General features: G+C 46.4%; 3 protein-coding genes and 1 non-coding gene across 22 annotated transcripts in view; 2 read left to right on the top strand and 2 right to left on the bottom strand.

Annotated features, from left to right (window-relative positions):
• The window catches only part of UBAP2 (ubiquitin associated protein 2), a 108,841-nt gene that overhangs the window by 61,358 nt on the left and 26,055 nt on the right, over nucleotides 1–21,428 (top strand). For 6 of the 19 annotated variants that reach the window (XM_071730129.1, XM_071730125.1, XM_071730128.1 and 3 more), the window contains 8 exons: nucleotides 706–878; nucleotides 1,936–2,143; nucleotides 3,265–3,304; nucleotides 4,989–5,172; nucleotides 7,261–7,327; nucleotides 8,600–8,795; nucleotides 9,995–10,086; nucleotides 10,938–10,985. In XM_071730129.1, coding sequence (XP_071586230.1) covers nucleotides 706–878; nucleotides 1,936–2,143; nucleotides 3,265–3,304; nucleotides 4,989–5,172; nucleotides 7,261–7,327; nucleotides 8,600–8,795; nucleotides 9,995–10,086; nucleotides 10,938–10,985 — 1,008 coding nt within the window. Of the gene's footprint in view, nucleotides 1–705; nucleotides 885–1,935; nucleotides 2,144–3,264; nucleotides 3,305–4,988; nucleotides 5,173–7,260; nucleotides 7,328–8,599; nucleotides 8,796–9,994; nucleotides 10,087–10,934; nucleotides 10,986–21,428 lie in introns of all 19 variants that reach the window. The other 13 variants (XM_071730124.1, XM_071730115.1, XM_071730113.1 and 10 more) reach the window with 7 other exon arrangements.
• Nucleotides 367–448, top strand: LOC139790461 (small nucleolar RNA SNORD121A). The gene has a single exon (XR_011723503.1). It is a non-coding gene; the product is annotated as a small nucleolar RNA SNORD121A (small nucleolar RNA).
• LOC139790014 (interferon-like) lies at nucleotides 14,235–15,649 on the bottom strand. The gene has a single exon (XM_071731209.1). The coding sequence runs from the start codon at nucleotides 15,209–15,211 to the stop codon at nucleotides 14,534–14,536; it is 678 nt and encodes a 225-aa protein (XP_071587310.1). The 5' UTR covers nucleotides 15,212–15,649; the 3' UTR covers nucleotides 14,235–14,533.
• LOC139789722 (interferon-like) lies at nucleotides 19,505–20,441 on the bottom strand. Its single transcript, XM_071730727.1, has one exon. The coding sequence runs from the start codon at nucleotides 20,171–20,173 to the stop codon at nucleotides 19,505–19,507; it is 669 nt and encodes a 222-aa protein (XP_071586828.1). The 5' UTR covers nucleotides 20,174–20,441.

The following is a 21,428-nucleotide window of genomic DNA, read 5'->3' as shown; positions in this document are numbered from 1 at the left end:
AAATGGTATGGTCAGCAAGAGTAAGTCAGTGCTTCCCCCTCTACGAGGCACTAAGGAGGTCATATCTTGAATACCATATCCAGTTTTAGTCCCCTCACAACAAGAAGGGCATTGAAGTACTGGAGCATGTCCAGAAAAGGACAACAAAGCTGATTAAGGGTCTGGAGAACACGTCTTATAAGAAGCAGCTGAGGGAACTGGGTTTGTTTAGTTTGGAGAAGAGGAGGCTGAGGAGATTCTTTAGTGCTTTCTACAACTAACTGAAAGGAGGTTGTAAGTAGGAGGGTGGGGCTGGTCTCTTCTCCCACATAACAAGGAATATGATAAGAGGCAATGCTCTGAAGTTGGTGCCTGGGGAGATTTTAAGTCCAAAACACATCGATGTAGTCTTTTGCAAGTACATATCTGTTTTCTCTGTGTGAAAAAATACTTGCAGAGTGATTTAGGCTAAATGCAAATGGACACAGGCTATTCTTTTATATTGTAGACTGATGTAAAGAATCAATGAATTAATTTCAGGTTACAGGGGTTTAGTTAATTTATGTGACATAAACTGGTGGGTTGTCACAGATCTAGGTAGGAGCAAAGGCTGGGGCAGTAACTGAGCAAGCCTGTAGGTAAGGGAGGAAAGGGTTTCAGTTACTGATATCTTTAATACAGATCGTGCATGCAAAGGAATTATGGCTTTTTTTTTTCTCCTTTAAGATTCCTGCTTCTGCAGTGGAGATGCCGGGATCAGCGGATGTAACAGGGTTAAATGTTCAGTTTGGAGCTTTGGAGTTTGGATCAGAGCCTGCACTCCCAGAGTTTGGATCAACTTCAAGCACTGAGAATACCATCCAGGCCACCAACAATAGCTTGTACTCAAAATCTATAAAGTATGTGTGAGTTCACATTGTGCATTCTTACATGTCTTCTTTAGAGGTCCAGTTTGTGCCAAAAATATCAAGGCCATGTGGTGACCATGTAATGGGAGGAGAAAGTATGGTGGACTTGTAAGGCTAAGTTCTTCCTATTGATGGCATCTTAAAGAAGAAATTTCTTTTCTAATGATGATTAAAATCTCTCTGGATGGGTTGACATGAAGTTAGAGATGGCACAGTTGTAAATTACCTTACAATAAGCTACACTCTATAGAATTGCTTTCCTGTGTTTAATTGCCCTGATTTTCAAATTTGTTTTCCTAACAACCTGATTCTTTTTAGTTTTGATGCAGGATAGATGTGTGTCAGTAGACTGGCACCAGATGACAGATATAGTGCTCCCATGGGATGAGAGAAGAAGCTCCAGGCTTTTAGTATACAGAAACTCCTGCTGAAATGCTAAAATAGCCAGTGATAAAGGCCAACATACCAGTAACACATTTTTTTCTTCCCCACTAATAACATATCAGCTTCAGTAAAAAGCTTCCTGAAATTAATTCACAAATACCAGCCCAACTGAACTTTCACATGCATTTCTAGTTTTAAAAATTATTTAAGCTGTTTAGAAAGTAAAACACTCCTGCATGTTTAAAAGTATTTTTTCCTTCTTGTTAGAATAGTTCATTCTGGTGGACTCCTGCCATAATATTAGAATTCTATTGTAAAAGGGACTGGGTTCTCATCATACAGCAAACTGTATGGATCTTGTTGTTTAAAAAATGAGAGATTATGGTAATTATTTATCCTGTGAGAGATTAGAAATAACATGACTGAAAAGTGCTTGTGTGTAAACTATTGTTTGGGCTGGTAGGAGGAAGGTGATGTTTGGAAACAGTGATTACTGAGGACCAAGGCAAAATCATGTATTTTTTTTCATCATTAGGTTTCTGGTGTAAATAATGGAGTTTTAACTGCATGTTTAACATAGTTCTAGATAACAGTATGGGAGCTGATATTTTCATGAAGGTGTTTGGGTTACTAAATAATAATAAGTAACTGTTACTTTCTTCAGTGATCCTTTGAATACCTCTTTGCCAATGCCCAATGCAGTACAGGAGTCCACGTACACAACCTCTTCTGTCACCTCTTCCAGTCTGACCTGCTCATCCCAGACCACTACCCCAGTAACAACATCATCCTATGACCAGACCTCTGTGCATAGCAGGATAGCATACCAAAGCTCCATGGCTACATCTGAACCAACCCCTGTGGCAGTTACGGTGAGTGCATTTCAGAATTTCCACCTTTGAAAGAGGTGGAATACTCTTAGACTTGTATTAACTGCTATGTCAGTACTTCTAACTAAGCCAAGGGGTATTCTTAGTTCCTGAGCTCACCATGTTATTTCACTTTTCCTGTTGTGTAGCTGGTTTTGGCTATACTGTTATGTTACACAAAGGCCTCTGATTCTATGGATTTTGTCATCTTAAACTGCTGTTTTGCCTTTTTTTGTAGTAACACTTAAGATGCTGTCTGAGTTTCCTTCTCTGCAGCTCAGCTTTAAAAAAAAGAATGATGCTAATAGCAGTCATGGTATTTAGCTGTAACTTGACAGCTTTTATCCAGAGGTATATTATTCATTAAATTTATGTGGCATCTAGCAAGTGGATACCAGACTTTGTGGCCCCTCCAGCATTACTCTTTTGTTCTATGTAATCACCAGTGGGAATTAGTTTCATGTTTGGCCTAGGCATTGGTCTGGCCTAGGACAGAGAGAATCTCTTGGGAGATCAAAGGCACCTACTCTCTTTGTATATGTATTTTTGTATATGTATATGTACATGTTTTAAACTTGTGAGAGTTTGTAAGTTCAGTTACCTCTGCCCTTTGTTATGTGATGGCTCAGTCACCCTTGTCTTCTGCACTAGCTCACATGTAATGGTGAGAATCAAGCATAGACTTATCCACTTCTGTACTCCAGCATTATCCAAAAAACTACTGGTGCTTCTCAAGTCCTATCTTCCAATGGGAAAAAAAATGGTCTCTCTGTGTAACTTGGATAGTTAAAATTGTGAGTTGCATTAGGTCAAAAACACAACCATTTCCTACATGGTAATTAAATTCTTTCATATGGATGTGAACCTGAAGTTTATGTTGTATGTAGTACTTGGGAAGGTCTTCTGCTGAGGTGAGTAGTGTTGCAGTGTATGGGATTCTTTATGTTCAGGACAACTTGAGACAGCTATAATATGGTTTTAAAACAGCAGTAAAAATTTAATTTTCAGCCTGTTTTGTCGTTCAGTTAAGAATGAATATAGAATTTTGCATGAAGCATGTGTCATTCTGAAAGTTTACTGTACATCTAAGATGATTTATTTGTTTATTTCTTCTTTATTTACAGAACGGGCACGGCAGTGTTAGAACACAGGCAGCTCTTGACTGTAAGTTTACAATGCCTCACTGTGCAGAGGACTTTCTGATCTGTTCTTACTACTTGCTGTGCACATAACTGTAGCAATGGCATCTGGTTTAAGGTTTTGTATTGTTCTCCCTGGTCAATTTTAGGCTGACATGTTTAAGTTTATTTTATACTTGCATAGGATACACTATGCATTGGGTACAGTACTTCTCTAGTAAAACTGAACTAGAGAAGCAGCCTTGTTAAATTTACAAATCTGCTTTGCTGCTGCTTTTTATTTTGAATGTACCTGCCAAAAACTATTTAAAAGAAAATTAAAATAAACTATAAAATTAAAAATTAATGTAAAATTTCATAGTATTTCTTCCAGTTCTGACTTGGGAAGATGCAAGTAACATTTAGCTGTAGTGAAAAAAATTTCAATGCCCCTTTTTTATGGGATGCAGTGCTACTTTTGCCCTGTTAGAAGCCTGTGGGGAATCAGGGTGACTAACAGGGTCCCTCTGCTGGTTAGCTTGCTGCCTTGCAGTGAAGTGACAGTGACACGGTGCTGGCTCTGAAACAGGCTCTGCTGTTATCTTCATCTTGGCCTGTTTCTCATGTGGTATTTTTCTTGTAGCACCACTACAGCTTTCTTGCTGGAGTTAAATTTTCAAGGGCAGCAATGTGACTTAACACGTTTTAGAATTCCAACAATTCAGTTTTAAGTCTGTGCTCCTCTTAAAGATCAGAAAGGTCATCAGTGGGGCAGCCTGTTTCCTTGCTGGTTGGGCTCCTTCCTGGTTTCTTTCCTTGTTTCCTTCCTTGTTTTCTGGCTTTTCATGCTTTTCAAGTTAGTGATGATCCACTGGATAGTGGTCTCTAGTGTGGTATGGAAGCATGTCCCAGAAGAAGGCAGGGCTCAGCTCTTTTTTAGAGTTTTATTGGTGGGTAAGGGTCTCTGATTCCTTATATTACTTTTACAGGACAAGAGATAACTATAGAAACGGGTGGGAATTACATTGGGCAGTAGAGTTGTTCATTGTCTTATTATAGTATAGTGATCCTTTGGAAAGATAAATTTTAAGTCTGTATAGGCTAGAAAGTAGTAAAAAAGCTAAAAATTTTTGTTATCTAGGTCAAATAAAGTAACTCACTATTTGACAACTCTTTAGCCATTAAAAGTGCTTTAATGTTGTGCTCAGTTGTATCCTTTCACTGTAGCTTCTGTTATTCTGATACATTACACATTTGGCTGAATGCTCCAAACTGATAAGTTATATGTGCCCATGTACACCAGTGATCTGTCTTGATCATCAAAGGTGTGGTGTGGGTTGTTGGCATGAAAAGCAGACCTGTAGGTAAAAGTAGATTTGTAAAGTGCCTCAAAAAGTGCAGATTGCTTTTGTTAGTGGAACCAAATGCAAGGAATTTTAAAATAAGGATTGACTTGTAAGGAAAAGGTAGTAATACAGGTAGCGGGAAGTGAAGTGGAGAAGTCTGGAGTTTACTACATGGGTAGCAGTGAAAATTGGAAATCTATTCTAGGTTAAGACCTTAAAGGAAAAAAGAAAAAAAAAAAGTATAGTTCTGTTGCTGTTTGAATTTTCCTTCATAGCCAGGTTGTTTGATACTGTTACTGGCTCTCATTTTTTTGTAAACAAAAGGAAGAATGCTACTGTATGCTGGAATTAGCCTTTGAATGCTTCTTTTTAATTTTTTTTCAGCTACTCCATCTGTTCCAGCACCTAAGACAGAGCCTTCTCCCTCATTACCTTCATCTGGGTCTCTGCCTAGTGTGGTATCCACCACTGCTTCGCTTCTCCCTTCAGCATCACAGCATGCAGCAACGTTGCCCAGTTTGCCTCAGTCCAGTGATTTAGCCAGCAGCTCACTCTCCCAGTTAAGCAGGTACAGTAGTTGTAATAAACTGAAAGAGATTCATTAAATTCTGGAGAAAGGGCACACTTAAGGGTGACATGTGGAGGCTTTCAGACAGCAGGGTCCTCTTTTCTGACATTAACTAGAATTAGGACAGAGATTTAGAAGAGAACAGGTTGTTTCTTGTTGCAGAGTATGAGCTCTGAGCTGCCTCATAATGATAGAGAAGCTGCTCCACTCAGGTTTTTGTGATAAAGAAACAAATTTGTGTTTCAAGAGGCTCTTGCTTCAATCATGCCAGTTAAATTAGCTGAATTGGTTTTTGTCCAAAGTGCCTGTTCTTCGTTTAGTGTTGTATGCTGGATGTCATTCCTTAGCAGTTCATCTCCTAGGTAATTTTGAAATATGGGTTCATTTATATTTGTATTTCCTAAAACTAAACACCAGAAATAATTCCACAGGGAAAGGGTTTTTTCGTTTGTTTTCCTAAGATTCTTCCTTAGTAAACTTCAAAATACCAGATCAGTGTTCCTGAAAGTGTATTCGGGACAACTTAGCTCATTTGATTGTTACTTGAACTTGATCCTCAGGCAGGTTATATCCTGAGGCTTTGGTTGAGTTATGTTTTAGTACTCACCCTAGTACTTTATTTGCTGATGTAAGCAGCTAATTTTATGGGATAGCAGTTGTTTGGTTATGGTTTTTTTCCTGTTTTACAGATAGGAAATGGTTCTCTTATAATACACTAGTGTTTTCTGACTAATAAAATGGGAAATATGTCAAATAATGACTTCTTCAGTTCATACTAGAATCTTCATCTCCTTGCATTTACTTTTTGAAAAGCTGTGTACATCAGTAGAAATTTTAAATGGAGGGTTGATGCTGTTGATACCAAGTGCCATGAAAAGATCATAGAATCACAGAATGGTTTGGACTGAAAGAGACCTTAAAAGTTCTCTAGTTCCAACCCCCCTTGCCATGGTCAGAGACACCTCCCACCAGACCAGGTTGCTCCAAGCCCCATCCAGCCTGGCCTTGAACACTTCCAGGGTACTTGCTGTACCATAAGTTATGTTCTTGACCTTGGATATTGGGTGTAACTTCTTCTAGTGTAGATGTTCAAGAAAAAGTTTCATTCACCTTTCAGGGAAACAGTTAAAGGTATTTTGACAACAGATGAATTTCGGTATTGCTGTTACTACCAGAGATTCCCAGGCCTGTTCATCTAGGGAAAAAGGGTGGTACTAAAGCAGAGTTACTTCTGATAAAGAAGTTATCTGCAGATGTTTTTCACTAGGCCATGCTCTATTTTAACATTTTGCAGTGTATTCATACAACTTAGAACTGATTTTTCTGATCCATCCTCTTAAAGAAGTGGCTTTTGGTGGGGTGTACTGGTATGAACTGGCCTTGATTCAATTGCCAGATTCTGTAGTATGGCTAATTTGGGGGCTTTCACAGGTATTCTTCATATGCAGGTGTTTTTCAGCCCTGTCTTTTCAGAGTGTGTTGAGGGGTTGCCAGACTTATAGTGCAACTACCTTGTAGATCTAATTGTTTGAACTAATGTGGTCCAGCTTAAAATGTCAGAAATATTATAGTCAAAGCAAAGCCTTGCTTCACCTAATTCCTGCCTGTGCCCTGTGGCAAGCAGCAGCAGTTGCTCAGGGAAAGAATGACAAGCAAGCCACGTTTTGTGTTAATCTTCTGGTTTTAGACTTCATATATTTTCTAGTCTTTGCTGTGTAATTCCTGAAGCATCTGGGTTTTTTTCCTAAACATTTAGTAAATTGATAAATACAAATGAATGGGGGTTTAGGTGTTAGCATTAATTGACTCTCTACTTCAATGTTTTTCATCAAAAGATGGTATGGGACAAAATGCCCATGAGGAATGTGTATATATGCACACACGCTTGTACAGAAATGTTTCCTTTAACTGGTGTCTTACTGTGTGCAGGTATGTGAATACACACCAACAGTTTTTATTCTTTAGCTAGTATTTTACTACTTATTGTGTGTTTATATATATGTGTGTATCTGTGTATATATACAAACATATTTTTAAAATAGTTCTTGGAAAAATTAATTTTATTATCTCTTTGTAATTTCTTTACAGCTCACTTTCTAATCATCAGAGCAGCCTCTCCCCTGCCTCAGTGTTGTCTTCAGGCACATCACATGCAGTAAGTCCTGTTTGTATTTCGACAGATGTTAGGCTTATTGTCAGGCTATCTGATGGTTAAGCCCCTTCCTTAAAGCTTTTTGTGTCCCAGAACAAGAGATTTATCTCAGGGAAGAAGTACTGCCAGCCTTCTGGTAGTTAATAAAGTCTCTGCCAGTTGTGATTGTACCTGATCAGGAATATCTGTTACAGACTTTCCAGTCATGTGACTGCAGAGGAAATTTTTGTGCCTATAAGGGAGGATGGAATAAGGAAATAATTTCTTGTAACAAATGTTTTTCTAAAGAAAATCTTTAGAAGTGTCTGTCTGAAACTGCTCCAAAATTCAGATTGTTAGCAGACTCCACTGGAGAGGTTATCTGTCAATAAAGAGGAGGTGGAGTGATACTTAGCATGACAAATGTCTCATGACAGATGATATTAAAAGTTTACCATGTCATATGGATGTCACCTGTGTATGTAATGCCTTTGGGATAACAAGGCATCCTGTGGTGAACACAGAGGCTGCACAAATGAAAATCAGACACTTGGTCTGTGGTGGAGTACTTCTGTGCAGTCCCAGCTGGGGAGTGCAGATAGGTTGCTGCTTTCCTTTATGCCTGTATTTTGGTTTGTAATGCCAACTGCCTGGTGAATATGTAACTTAAAAATTCACACATACCCAAATGTCCTTCTTTACTGTTGTGAAGAATTATTTTGGCTTCTGGGTGTTGTTGACTGTTATGCAAGTGTGATCAGGTTACAGCTAAGGCACTGAATTGTGCTGGTTTCCAACCAGTGAGCCCTTTATCCTGTGTTCCTGTAATGTAGCTGGCCTGCATTTGAGTTTACCAAAACTTTTAAATTCCACAAGTCTTTTGGAAGAATTTAGGAGATTATTCAACGTAACAAGTACTAGTTTAAAGGAGTATAAAAGCAAAGAGCAAGAAATAAGGCAATGGAATTGCATTGTGAGTTACTGTGATAAAATTTTCCAGTGGTATTGCAGTCTGAATTTTACTCTCCTGTAATATTTTTCATTGAATACCTAAAACATGCGTTTTAGTTGCCTGTGTGGTGTATAGATGATGCATGTCTTTTTCACAAATTGCTATTACTTAAATGACTGATGAGGTGGATTTTTTTGTTTGTTTGGGTTTTTGGTTGGTTGGTTGGTTGATTGGTTGGAGGGGTTTTTTTTTGTGTGTTGTTTTCTTGTTTGTTTGTTTATCCTGGTATTTTCCACTGCAGTTTATTTACTCTGTGATCCTCATTCTTTCTGTCTCCTTTCTAGCACACTAGTGTTGAGAACACAGCTTCACTCCAGCCCTCAACAACCTTTTCAGCTGCTTCAACCTCAGCCACTAGCACCAGCTCTTCAGTTGTCAGCATGGCAAGCAGTATGAACACTACAAACAGCCTTGGCCTGAGTGTTACCAGTGTGTCTATACAAGCTGCTTCCACACGGGCAGCTCCCTTAGTGTCTTCAGGTTTGAAATTTTAACAGATCATGTGGATAGACAGAAGACTTCAGCAGGGCTGTCAGTTGAGCATCTCACCAGCCATAACTTTGCTGAGAATTCCACACTCTTGACTAGCATTTTCAGCACGCTTTATTTGCTGGCTAATAAAATAATAGTCACTTGGTTCTGTGTATTTGAAATATTTGTTAGGATGTTAGGTGGCATTTATGTAGCACATTTCACCCCAAAACAGTTTTATAAATAGACACCAGAGCAGTTCTGACTTGGAAGTTCTGGGCTAGGAGATGCACCCAGTTTGTATTCCAGGTTGTGATCAGCTCTTGGCTTCAAGTTCACATTAATTTCAGCCTTCTCTGTGACTTGAATTCATTTGGCAGTATCAAAATATACTGCAATGTCCTCATTATCATATGCCACATCTAAAGAAAGAAATAAAGTGTCTGGGTCATTCCACAGCAAACAGCACTTCATAGAAAGGGTCCTCAGAGAGAGGAGGTGGGGAAACTTCTTGCACTGCAGTGGAAGCAATACTGAAGTCTCTAATTAACCTTAACTGTGAAAAGGAAATCCTATGGAGGGAAGGGAATGATTATAAATTATGATATCAAACTTACAGAAGGATTTCTTATTCCCATGCCTTTGAAATGAAGTGTCTGATGACTGGCCAAAGTGCATCTTTTTAAAATTCTTCTGCTTCCTAGCACTTCTTCCTAAACTGAAGCACTGAAACTCTTTCAGACATTTTCTGTTTGCTGTTCTCAGCTACAGTAAGTCACCCAGAGAAAATACGCTGGCAACATTTAGTGCTTTCTAATCTATTGCTGACAGAGCAGAAAATGAAGGACTTTGCCCTCTTAGATAGAGAATACTGTCCTAATCTTGCTGTCAGGAGTAGATTGAGGAGCAGAAAAGTTTCTGCAACTCTTGTAATACACCTGGACAAAGTAAGTGTCAAAATCAGGCTGTCCTCTAACAGGACTGTTTTCAGTCTTAAATAGCCTGTGTTTGGCCTTTAGTGAAGCATGGTTAAACTGCTCAGGCTACTTTGAATGTTTTTCTCAACCAGCACAAAATTATTCTATGTAGTTCTGCTCTTTGGAAGCTATAACAGGACAGCTGCCAGGGCTTGTGAGCTGTGTTGTTTCAATGCTGAAACCTTTTCTCCTCTAAAGGCTAGTTTAAGTGTCTATATTTTGATCCTACAGGCAAAGCTCCCCCAAACCTGCCCCAAGGTGTACCGCCCTTGTTGCATAACCAGTATATTGTGGGACCTGGAGGACTTCTGCCTGCCTACCCAGTAAGCAATTTAATTGTTCCTATCCTTGACTGCTTAACCCTTTGGTACAACCAGGCCCTCCAGACCTGCCGTTGTCTGTGCCAAGGCATCTTTATTAGCATGTGTTGCATGTGGAGTTCTTATTCCAAATGCTGAAAAATATATGAAATGGTTCCGTGATGGCTGGTAAACTGCAGAATTACCAGTACAGACCTGATTTGGCTGCTGTTGAAGATAAAGGTGTGTTTCCATGGTTTTTAGTGGTATCTGTGTTTTGGCCCTTTGAGTGAAACTGAGACTCATTCAGGTTTGTGTTACTGGAATAGATTTCCTGTAGTACTTGTGTGCATCCTGTCTGTTACACTTAGAGCGTATGTAGCATTTTGATGTCTGACCAGGATTAATGTATTTTTGGTTATCTGTTTTTTCAATCAATATCTTTAATCATCTCTGTGTGCCATACTGAATGGGGAGGGGTACCATAGGTTGCCTTGTGATGTGGTCATCAAATCTTAAATTCTGCTGTTCTCAGAAGTAAGGATTTCAGCGAAGAAGGCTCACTTCTGAATTTCCCTGTAGATTTTTCACAAGTTGGTGAATGATGTATCTGTGAAAACCATATTGAATCTGGGACATTCCAGTGCTCCTCAGGGTGCTGCTGTCACCAAGAAGTAACATAAGAGTGACAGGCCATTTTAAGACTAGCTCTACTAGCCTTAAAATTGACAGTGTGCTGTGCTGGCACAGTCTGGCATGTAGCTGCACACCTTTAAAATGGACTGGACTGAGGTCAGACTGTTCAAAGCCCCCAGTTGATGAGCATCAGTGGAAAGTATTATAATGATGGTGTATTTTTATCTGTCTTTAAGCAGATCTATGGTTATGATGATCTCCAGATGCTTCAATCCAGGCTGCCAATGGTAAGTAACTGGCTTGGTTTAATTTATTTATAACAAGTTATCTGCAGTGTTCATCATTTGTGCAACACAAATTGGTTCATTTAATAGTGGTTAAGAGCTTATCCTTACAGTCTATATTCCTTTTTTGAAACTGTACACAAACAGCTTCTTCTGTGGTATAAATTGATGAGAGGGCAACTGTTGCGTCATGCATTTGCACATCTGCAAATTCTGTAAATAAAAGCAAGTATGCTTTGGGCTTTTGAGTGGAGAAATTTTTAACTGTTGTAGCAACAGTATGATGTCTTATCAAAAATAGTTGAAATCTGAACATGAGTTATTTATTTTAACAAGAGGTGGAACAGTAAATACTTAAATAGGCATCCAGTAGGGGCATTTGACAGGTTATGGATGTGCTCAAAGGTGGAGATGATTTCATACACTTATGGCAGCAAATGCAGATGAGCTCCAGGAGGGACAGTATGTGAAATACTCTTTCCCACCTGGATCCAGAATTCCAGTAGTGAGAGACACTGAGCTCCTAGTCAAAAATCACTAAAGAGCCTTAGTCTAGCTTGCAGAAAGGCAAAGAATTTTGCTTTCAGGAAAGTAGGACAAGGATCCTGAGAAGAAAGTTTGGTAGTATGTAACTGAGAAAAGCTACGTGATTAAGTGTATCCATAGAGACAGAAATGGAACAGTGAGTAGTGATCTGGAAAACAAGTATCACGGAATGAGTGCTGTAATTAAGGGTCCAAGTTAATACCAGGTCTTCAGTGTGACATATGGTTACAGCCAGAGTCCCATAGAGGTGAGTGCAGGGATGTCCCCATCCAGCTGCACATTCTGAATTTAAAAAATAAACTTGAGTACATTAATGGATATTTTAACTATCTGAGGAAGGCGTGATCCTTGAAAGAACTGTCAATATGAAGAAGGAATACGATTATTTTCAAGCAGAAAAATAAAATATTTGCAGCTCTGGGGCTAGCTGGATTGACTCTGGTAGGACACCAGCTGCCGATCAAGACACTCTATTACTCTCCTTTGTCAATTGGACAAAGGAGAGAAAAAAATGAAAGGTTTGTGGGTTGAGACGAGGGGCAGGGAGAGATCGTTTGGCCATTATCGTAACAGGAAAAACAGACTTGAGGGAAATAAATTTAATTTATTACGTATCAAATCAGAGTAGGATAATTAAAAGTAAAACCAAACATTTTTCCTTCTTCTTCCTGAGCAAAATTTCACTCTGAATTTCTCTACGTCCTTAGCCTAAGAGGTTTAAGGAGACTGGAAAAGGGGGTTGTGGTCAGTTCATCACACATCTCTGCTGCTCCTTCAACTTCACATTCTACCCCTGCACCAATGTGGAGTCCCTCCCACAGGAGACAGTCCTCCACAAACATCTCCAACCCAAGTTCTTCCCACAGCTGCAGCCCTTCATTAACTCATGCAGTGTGGAACCCTTCCACAGGCTGCAGTCCTGCATGAACTTGTGTGTGGGTCCCCCAAAAGTCCTGGCAGCAAGCCTGCTCCAGTATGGGGCTCTTCACTGCACTGTACCACAGGTCCTGCCAGGAATCTGCTCCATCATTGGCTTCCAATGGGGGTCACAATCTCCCTCAGGCATCCACCTGCTCTGGGTGCCCCATGAGGGTACCCCCCATGGGGTCCCCGTAAGCTGCAAGTAGATTATCTGTGCTGCCATTAGCCTCCATGGGCTACAGGACAACAGGCTGTCTCATCATGGACTTCAGGGGAATTTCTGCTCTGGTCCCTGGAGCAACTTTTTCTCTCCTTCTTTGCTGACGTTGATGTCTGCAGAGTTCTTTATCTCACATTTTCTAATTTCTCTCTCTGAACACTGCTCTGCAGCGGTTTGGTTTTTCCTCTGTAAATACATTATACTAGAGGTGATTAAAAAATCTTACAGCTGTGTGCCACTGGTTCTGTTGAACATGGGAAAAGCTTATAGCAGTATTTTAGAAAAGCCACGCCTGTAGTCCCTTGGCTAGAAAAACCCTGTCATGCAAACACTATACACATGACAGCAGACAGAACAACTCTAGGTGTGCTGCACAGCTTTTAAAAGCTGGACCCCAATGTCATGGATCAGGTGTTCTTTTTTCTTTCTCTTGTCTTATTTCTCCATATCTGTACAAAAGTACCGTGTATGGAGAAGAGCCATGCATGCATGGGAGGTCCTCTTGGATGATGTATTTTGTGTGCCTCCTTGTCAGAAGGTGGCTGGAAAGCGAAGAGTGAAGAGTATTGCGTGAGCCCCTGTGTCCCTAGAGGAGAGGTGCTTAAGAGTTCTCTGGAGGTGGAGCTGAGACCATACAGTAGCAGTAGAGATGGGGATGAAGTGTGAGGAGGTGGAGCTTGCAGTGCCTGAGGGTTTAATGAACATCCCCGTTCTGTGACAGGGGTTGTGAAGTGTTTTCTCACAGCTTTTGGAGCACGGGAAACGTCAGTCAGTCCTACTGTCCACACTGCCATTAAGATAAAACTGAATACATTCTTTGGAGGTGGAGGAGCTGAGGTCCAAGGTGTGTAGTTGTAGACTTCTTGTGTGAGTTCGCTGAGGTAGAGGTGTCAGTGGCTGAGAGCTAAATGTCCCTTGCAGGAGCCACACTGAGGTTGTTGGTATGTGAGAGGGTCTGCAAGGTGTTTCCTTAGAGCTTTTGGAGCAGGGAAGATGGGTGTGGGTGTTGGTTGTGGACTGAGAGCCACAGCAACTGTGCCAGTGGTGACGCCCAGGAACACCACTGGTCACTGTCTCTGTTCTCCGTTGTCCACAGCTCTGTGAGTGCCCCCATCCTGCCAGTTCCTAGTGCAGCGAGTGGGTAGTTGGTGCTGCAAGTTGTTGTGAAGCAGGACAAGGAGAATGTTGTGGTGAGCAGTGGGTGAAGTGGGAAGAGCAGTGGACCTGTGCTTAGTGTGGGTGATCTCTGCGGTGGCTCTCCTTGTCGGAATGCTGGGGAGGGGTTTGGGCAGGGAGGAATCTTTCAGGGTTACCTAGAGCAAGACCCCCAGCGATGAGCAGGGCCACCTTCAAGCAGCTGAGTTTTCTCAGAGCGCTTTCCAAGGAGACCTTGACTATTTTTCCAGGACTGGGGCATTGATCCCCTCTCTGGGCAATCTGTTGCAGTGTTTCCCCAACCTCACGGTAAAAAAAAAAAAACATCTTCCCCATGTCTCATCTGAGTGTGTCCTCTAAGTTGGAGGTTCATGTTTGACTGATGTTTTCCAGAGAGGTTGCGGGATGTTGGGGAGGTGTCCAAGAGGTGAGCGTGGAGAGGCTGTTAGATGAGCCCCGTGTGGAGGTGGGCTTGGAGTAGGTGCTGAGTGGAAGTGGGATCCCCTGTGGTGACTCAAAGGGCTGGTTGGTGTTGATGTGAGAGAAGAGGCGCTGGCAACATTTTTTGGAAGAGGTGTTTATTTTGTGTCAAATAAATAGGTGAATAAATATGCAGGAGTCCTTGTGCAAATAAATAGAGGCAGTTGTATAAATAGAGGAGCAGTCATTGTAGGCTGAGGGTGCAGGGCCGTTGTTGCGGGGTGTGTTGTCAGGGGTGAGGGGATGCGGGGATGTGGGGGCGGCCGAGCGATGGTGGTGGGGTTGTGTGGAGCCGTGGGGGCGGTTGTGGGTGGGTGTTGTGGTTGTGCATGGTGCGTGTGAGGTTGTGGAGGTGTTGGAAAGAAGCCTGAGCTTGGAGGCGGAGGTGGTCCCAGGCGCAGGCGCTGTGGTTGCGTGCGTGGAGGAAGCGCTGGATGCGCGTGAAGTATCTGTTGATGTTGAGCAGGAGGTTGCGGGGCCCTTGTCCTTGGGAGAGGGTGGCGTTGTGTGCCAGGCAGTGCTGGAGCAGTTCGCTGTGGTGATGGAGGTTGTTGAGGAGGCGGTGTCGTTCCTGGTGGTCCCAGTGTGGTGGGGTGGTGTCGCTGCTGAGGATGGCAAAGAGGTGTTGGAGGATGCTGAGGGCGGCAGCAGCAGCGTGGCGTGGGTGTTTGGTGTGGAGGAGGTCTTGGGGGAAGAGGGGCGTCTGGTGTTGTTGGCACGGGTGTGGCGGGCTGGGAGCCATGGCCTGGAGGCTCTGGATGCTGTCCCAGAGGAAGGTGTCGTGTCCAGGAGGAGGCAGGAGGAGGCAGGCGGTGGCGGTGGCGAGAGGCGTGAGGAGGAGGAGGAGGAGCAGGAGGAGGGAGACGCCGTGGCGCAGGGGGGCGTGTGGTGTTGCGGGCGCAGCCATGGTGGTTCTGTGGGTGCTGTTTGGTGGAGAGGAGGCTGCTGAGGACGTGGTGTCGGTGTTGGTGGGCGCTGTGCTTTGGGTGCTGCCGGGTGCGCGGCTTTATGTGTTGCGGCGTCTTTCCCTTGCTCGCTTTCTGTTGCCGTCGAGTTTCCATTTGTGGTTTCATTTCTGTCTGGTGGCTGTGGTGGTCTTGGGGAAGTGAGTTGGTGGGGTCCGCGTGCGTGGGGAGGGCAGTGGGGGTGCTTTGTTGGTAGTGGGGTGGGGGAGGCTGTGTGTATCGGTGTGTCAAGAGGGCTTTGGGCAGCTGTGCCAGGGAAGTGTGCTTGGGTTTCCCTGGTGGCCGCAGGAGCAGCTGTGGTGCCTCTTTTCTGCAGCTGAGGTTTCCCTTCCTTCCTGCCCGAGTGTCTTTTCCACCTGCGGTAGTGTGGTGTGTGCTGTGGTCCGTTTTCCTTTCACTTGGGGTTGGTTCTGGTGTGTACCCACTTGAGCTGGTCTTCCTTTTGGTTTTGTGTTGTTCAGCGGGGAAATGCAGTGATGTCACTTGGTTGAGCGTGGGGAGGCCCCTGCTGGAGCGAGACCCCGCGGGTGTTGGCGTTGTGTGAGGAGGTGGCTGTGGGTGTGGGCACTGGGGTACTGGGTGCGTTGTTGGGTGGAGCTGTGGTGCTGAGCCTGGGAGAGAAAGTCAGGAAGAAAGGCTTGAGGAAGAGAAGAAGGGAAGAGTCTTCCAAGTCGTTGTCCTCCTTCTGCTTCTGCTGCCTCTGCATTGAGTCCCTGTGTGTGTTGCCGTGCGTGAGCCCCTGTAGGAGTGGTCTTGGTGTGTCTTGTGTGCCTCCTGGCCTGAAGGTGGCTGGAGAGCACAGAAGCAGCAGTGGCCTGTGAGGAAAGGGTGTTGTGTTTGGGATAGCGTGAGCTGCTGTGCCCCTAGAGGAGGGGTCTGTGAGTCACAGGATCTTCTGGGTTGGAAAGGACCTCAGAGCCCATCAAGTCCAACGTGCCTTGATCTATTGTTGTTGCGTTTACCAGAGCATGGCACTGAGTGCGACATTCAGTCCCTTCTTCAAAACCTTCAGGGCTGGAGAGTCCACCACCTCCCAGGGCATCCCATTCCAGTGCCTGTTCACCCTGTCTGTAAGGAATTTATTCCTACTATCTAACCTAAACCTCCCGTGGCAGAGCTTAAGCCCATGTCCTCTTGTCTACTGACGGATGCCCGGGAGAAGAGACGGACTGCCCCGTAGCTGCAACCTCCTTGCAGGGAGTTGTAGAGAGTGATGAGGTCTCCCCTGAGCCTCCTCTTCTCCAGACTGAACACCCCCAGCTCCCTCAGCCCTTCCTCACTGGACTTGTGCTGGATCCCTTCACAGCCTCCTTGCTCTTCTCTGGACCTGCTCCAGCACCTCAATCTCCTTTCTGAACGGAGGGGCCCAGAACTGGACACAGGACTCAAGGGGTGGCCTTAGTAGGGCTGAGTACAGGGGAAGAATCCCTTCCCTGGACCTGCTGGCCACCCTGTTCCTGATAGAGGCCAGGATGCCATTGGCCTTCTTGGCCAGCTGGGCACACTGCTGTTCAGTGTGTTCAGCTTCGTGTCAATCCAGACTCCCAGGTCCCTCTCTGCCTGGCTGCTCTCCAACCACTCTGTGCCCAGCCTGGAGCTCCCCATGGGGTTGTTGTGTCCAAAGTGCAGGACCCGGCACTTGGCCTTGTTGAAGCTCATCCCGTTGGAATCAGCCCAACTCTCCAGTCTGTCCAGGTCCCTCTGCAGAGCCCTCCTGCCTTCCAGCTGATCCACGCTCCCCCACAAGTTAGTGTCATGTCCAGATTTAGTAATGGTGGATTCAATCTCCTCTAAATCATCAGTGAAGATATTAAACAGAACCGGGCCCAGCATTGGTCCCTGGGGGACACCACTGGCGAGCGGCCGCCGATTGGATCTGCACCGTTCAGCACCACTCTCTGGGGGCCTCCAGCAGTTCCTAACCCAGCACAGAGTGCTCCTGTCTGAGCCCTGGGCTGACAGCTTTTCCAGGAGAATGCTATGGGAGACAGTGTCAAGGGCTTTGCTGAAGTCCAGGTAGACTCCATCCACAGCCTTCCCGTCATCCCCCAGGCAGTCACCTGATGATAAAAGGAGATGAGGTTGGTCAGACAGGACCTGCCCTTCCTAGCCCTGTGCTGGCTGGGTCTGATCCCCTGTCCATGCTGTAGGAGCCGTGTGATTGCCCCCAGGATGATCTGCTCCATCACGCTGCCAGGTGCTGAGGTCAGGCTGACAGGCCTGTAGAGTTGTTTGGTGGTGGAGGAGCTGAGGTCCAGGGCGTGTAGTTGTAGAGTTGTTGTGTGAGTTGGAGGAGGTGGAGGTGGAGGTGGAGGTGTCATTGGCTGAGGGCAGAATGTCCCTTGCAGTCGCCAGGATCAGGTTGTGGGTGCGTGAGAGGGTCTGCGAGGTGTTTTCTTAGAGCTTTTGGAGCAGGGGAGATGGGTGTGGGTGTTGGTTGAGGACTGAGCGGCACGTTGTCGTCGGGCAAGGTTGTGTTGGTGGGTGGTGTGCTTGTCACGTGTGCAATGATTTGGGGTGCCAAGGTGCTGTCTGTGAAGGAGGTGAAGGGGTGTTGGAGGTCTGTGGTTGGACCGTGCCCATGTTGCCACAGAGCATTTGATAGAATCCTGGAATGGTTTGTGTTGGAAGGGACGTTGGAAGGGGGAGATCTCGTTTTAAGCGGGCTGCCGCGTGCGGGGGCACCTTCCTCTCGTTTGGGCTTCTCCAATCCCCGTGTGACCTGGCCTTGGACACTTTGAGCGATGGAGCAGCCAGCACTTGCCTGGGCAACCTGTGACAATTTCTCAGCACTCTCCCAAGGAAGAAGCTTCATGCCAGACAAGCTCCTTCTCCAGGCTTTTTGTAGGTGCCGGTAGGTAGTGGAAGGCTGCGAGAAGGTGCGCTCAATCCTTCTCTTTTCCAGGCTGAACAACCCCAACTCTCTTGGCCTGTCTCCATTGGAGATATGCTCCAGCCCTCTGATGGATTTTCATGGCCCTCGACTCAGTCCAAGAGCTCCCGTGTGGTTCTCGTGTTGAGAGCTCGAGAACTGGAGGCATCGTTGTAGGTGGGGTCTCAGCAGAGCAGATCAGATCAGAGCAGGGCAGGGGTTCAGAACCCCCCCCCTGGCCCTGTTGGCCAGGTGCTTTTTTTGCTGCTGTTGTCTTTGTGGTCTGCAAGTACAGATTGCCGGCTCATGTTGGTCTTGTTTGCAAGCAACCCACCCCCTGCCCCAGGTCCTTGTCCTCAGGCCTGTCCCTGTGCTCGGGATTGATGTGCACGAGGTTGGCTTGGGCCCCGTGGCTGGCTTCACCTGCCCCGGCACCCGATGCAGACCACGCAGCTGAGTGGTGTTGGCAAAGTGTCTGAGGGTGCACTGAATCCCACTGTCCATGTCGGCAGAAGGAGATGAAACAGCAGCTGTGCCAGTGGTGACCCCCAGGAACACCACTGGTCACTGTCTCTGTTCTCCGCTGTCCACAGCTCTGTGAGTGCCCCCGTCCTGCCAGTTCCTAGTGCAGCGAGTGGGTAGTTGGTGCTGCAGGTTGTTGTGAAGCAGGACAAGGAGAATGTTGTGGTGAGCAGTGGGTGAAGTGGGAAGAGCGGTGGACCTGTGCTTAGTGTGGGTGATTTCTGTGGTGGCTCTCCTTGTCGGAATGCTGGGGAGGGGTTTGGGCAGGGAGGAATCTTTCAGGGTTACCTAGTGCAAGACCCCCAGCGATGAGCAGGGCCACCTTCAAGCAGCTGAGTTTTCTCAGAGCGCTTTCCAAAGTGACCTTGACTATTTTTCCAGGACTGGGGCATTGATCCCCTCTCTGGGCAAGCTGTTGCAGTGTTCCCCCAACGCACGGTAAAAAAAAAAAAAACATCTTCCCCTTGTCTCATCTGAGTGTGTCCTCTGAGTTGGAGGCTCATGTTTGACTGATGTTTTCCAGAGAGGTTGCGGGATGTTGGGGAGGTGTCCAAGAGGTGAGCGTGGAGAGGCTGTTAGATGAGCCCCGTGTGGAGGTGGGCTTGGAGTAGGTGCTGAGTGGAAGTGGGATCCCCTGTGGTGACTCAAAGGGCTGGTTGGTGTTGATGTGAGAGAAGAGGCGCTGGCAACATTTTTTGGAAGAGGTGTTTATTTTGTGTCAAATAAATAGGTGAATAAATATGCAGGAGTCCTTGTGCAAATAAATAGAGGCAGTTGTATAAATAGAGGAGCAGTCAGTGTAGGCTGAGGGTGCAGGGCCGTTGTTTTGGGGGGTGTGTTGTCAGGGGTGAGGGGATGCAGGGATGTGGGGGCGGCGGAGCGATGGTGGTGGGGTTGTGTGGAGCCGTGTGGGCGGTTGTGGGTGGGTGTTGTGGTTGTGCATGGTGCGTGTGAGGTTGTGGAGGTGTTGGAAAGAAGCCTGAGCTTGGAGGCGGAGGTGGTCCCAGGCGCAGGCGCTGTGGTTGCGTGCGTGGAGGAAGCGCTGGATGCGCGTGAAGTATCTGTTGATGTTGAGCAGGAGGTTGCGGGGCCCTTGTCCTTGGGAGAGGGTGGCGTTGTGTGCCAGGCAGTGCTGGAGCAGTTCGCTGTGGTGATGGAGGTTGTTGAGGAGGCGGTGTCGTTCCTGGTGGTCCCAGTGTGGTGGGGTGGTGTCGCTGCTGAGGATGGCAAAGAGGTGTTGGAGGATGCTGAGGGCGGCAGCAGCAGCGTGGCGTGGGTGTTTGGTGTGGAGGAGGTCTTGGGGGAAGAGGGGCGTCTGGTGTTGTTGGCACGGGTGTGGCGGGCTGGGAGCCATGGCCTGGAGGCTCTGGATGCTGTCCCAGAGGAAGGTGTCGTGTCCAGGAGGAGGCAGGAGGAGGCAGGCGGTGGCGAGAGGCGTGAGGAGGAGGAGGAGCAGGAGGAGGGAGATGCCGTGGCGCAGGGGGGCGTGTGGTGTTGCGGGCGCAGCCATGGTGGTTCTGTGGGTGCTGTTTGGTGGAGAGGAGGCTGCTGAGGACGTGGTGTCGGTGTTGGTGGGCGCTGTGCTTTGGGTGCTGCTGGGTGCGCGGCTTTATGTGTTGCGGCGTCTTTCCCTTGCTCGCTTTCTGTTGCCGTCGAGTTTCCATTTGTGGTTTCATTTCTGTCTGGTGGCTGTGGTGGTCTTGGGGAAGTGAGTTGGTGGGGTCCGCGTGCGTGGGGAGGGCAGTGGGGGTGCTTTGTTGGTAGTGGGGTGGGGGAGGCTGTGTGTATCGGTGTGTCAAGAGGGCTTTGGGCAGCTGTGCCAGGGAAGTGTGCTTGGGTTTCCCTGGTGGCCGCAGGAGCAGCTGTGGTGCCTCTTTTCTGCAGCTGAGGTTTCCCTTCCTTCCTGCCCGAGTGTCTTTTCCACCTGCGGTAGTGTGGTGTGTGTTGTGGTCCGTTTTCCTTTCACTTGGGGTTGGTTCTGGTGTGTACCCACTTGAGCTGGTCTTCCTTTTGGTTTTGTGTTGTTCAGCGGGGAAATGCAGTGATGTCACTTGGTTGAGCGTGGGGAGGCCCCTGCTGGAGCGAGACCCCGCGGGTGTTGGCGTTGTGTGAGGAGGTGGCTGTGGGTGTGGGCACTGGGGTACTGGGTGCGTTGTTGGGTGGAGCTGTGGTGCTGAGCCTGGGAGAGAAAGTCAGGAAGAAAGGCTTGAGGAAGAGAAGAAGGGAAGAGTCTTCCAAGTCGTTGTCCTCCTTCTGCTTCTGCTGCCTCTGCATTGAGTCCCTGTGTGTGTTGCCGTGCGTGAGCCCCTGTAGGAGTGGTCTTGGTGTGTCTTGTGTGCCTCCTGGCCTGAAGGTGGCTGGAGAGCACAGAAGCAGCAGTGGCCTGTGAGGAAAGGGTGTTGTGTTTGGGATAGCGTGAGCTGCTGTGCCCCTAGAGGAGGGGTCTGTGAGTCACAGGATCTTCTGGGTTGGAAAGGACCTCAGAGCCCATCAAGTCCAACGTGCCTTGATCTATTGTTGTTGTGTTTACCAGAGCATGGCACTGAGTGCGACATTCAGTCCCTTCTTCAAAACCTTCAGGGCTGGAGAGTCCACCACCTCCCAGGGCATCCCATTCCAGTGCCTGTTCACCCTGTCTGTAAGGAATTTATTTCTACTATCTAACCTAAACCTCCCGTGGCAGAGCTTAAGCCCATGTCCTCTTGTCTACTGACGGATGCCCGGGAGAAGAGACGGACTGCCCCGTAGCTGCAACCTCCTTGCAG

The sequence above is a fragment of the Heliangelus exortis genome, chromosome Z (assembly GCF_036169615.1).
Source record: "Heliangelus exortis chromosome Z, bHelExo1.hap1, whole genome shotgun sequence".
Lineage (NCBI taxonomy): Eukaryota > Metazoa > Chordata > Aves > Apodiformes > Trochilidae > Heliangelus > Heliangelus exortis.
The sequence above is the reverse complement of the archived record's forward strand: the minus strand, read 5'-3'. Positions and strand labels throughout refer to the sequence as shown.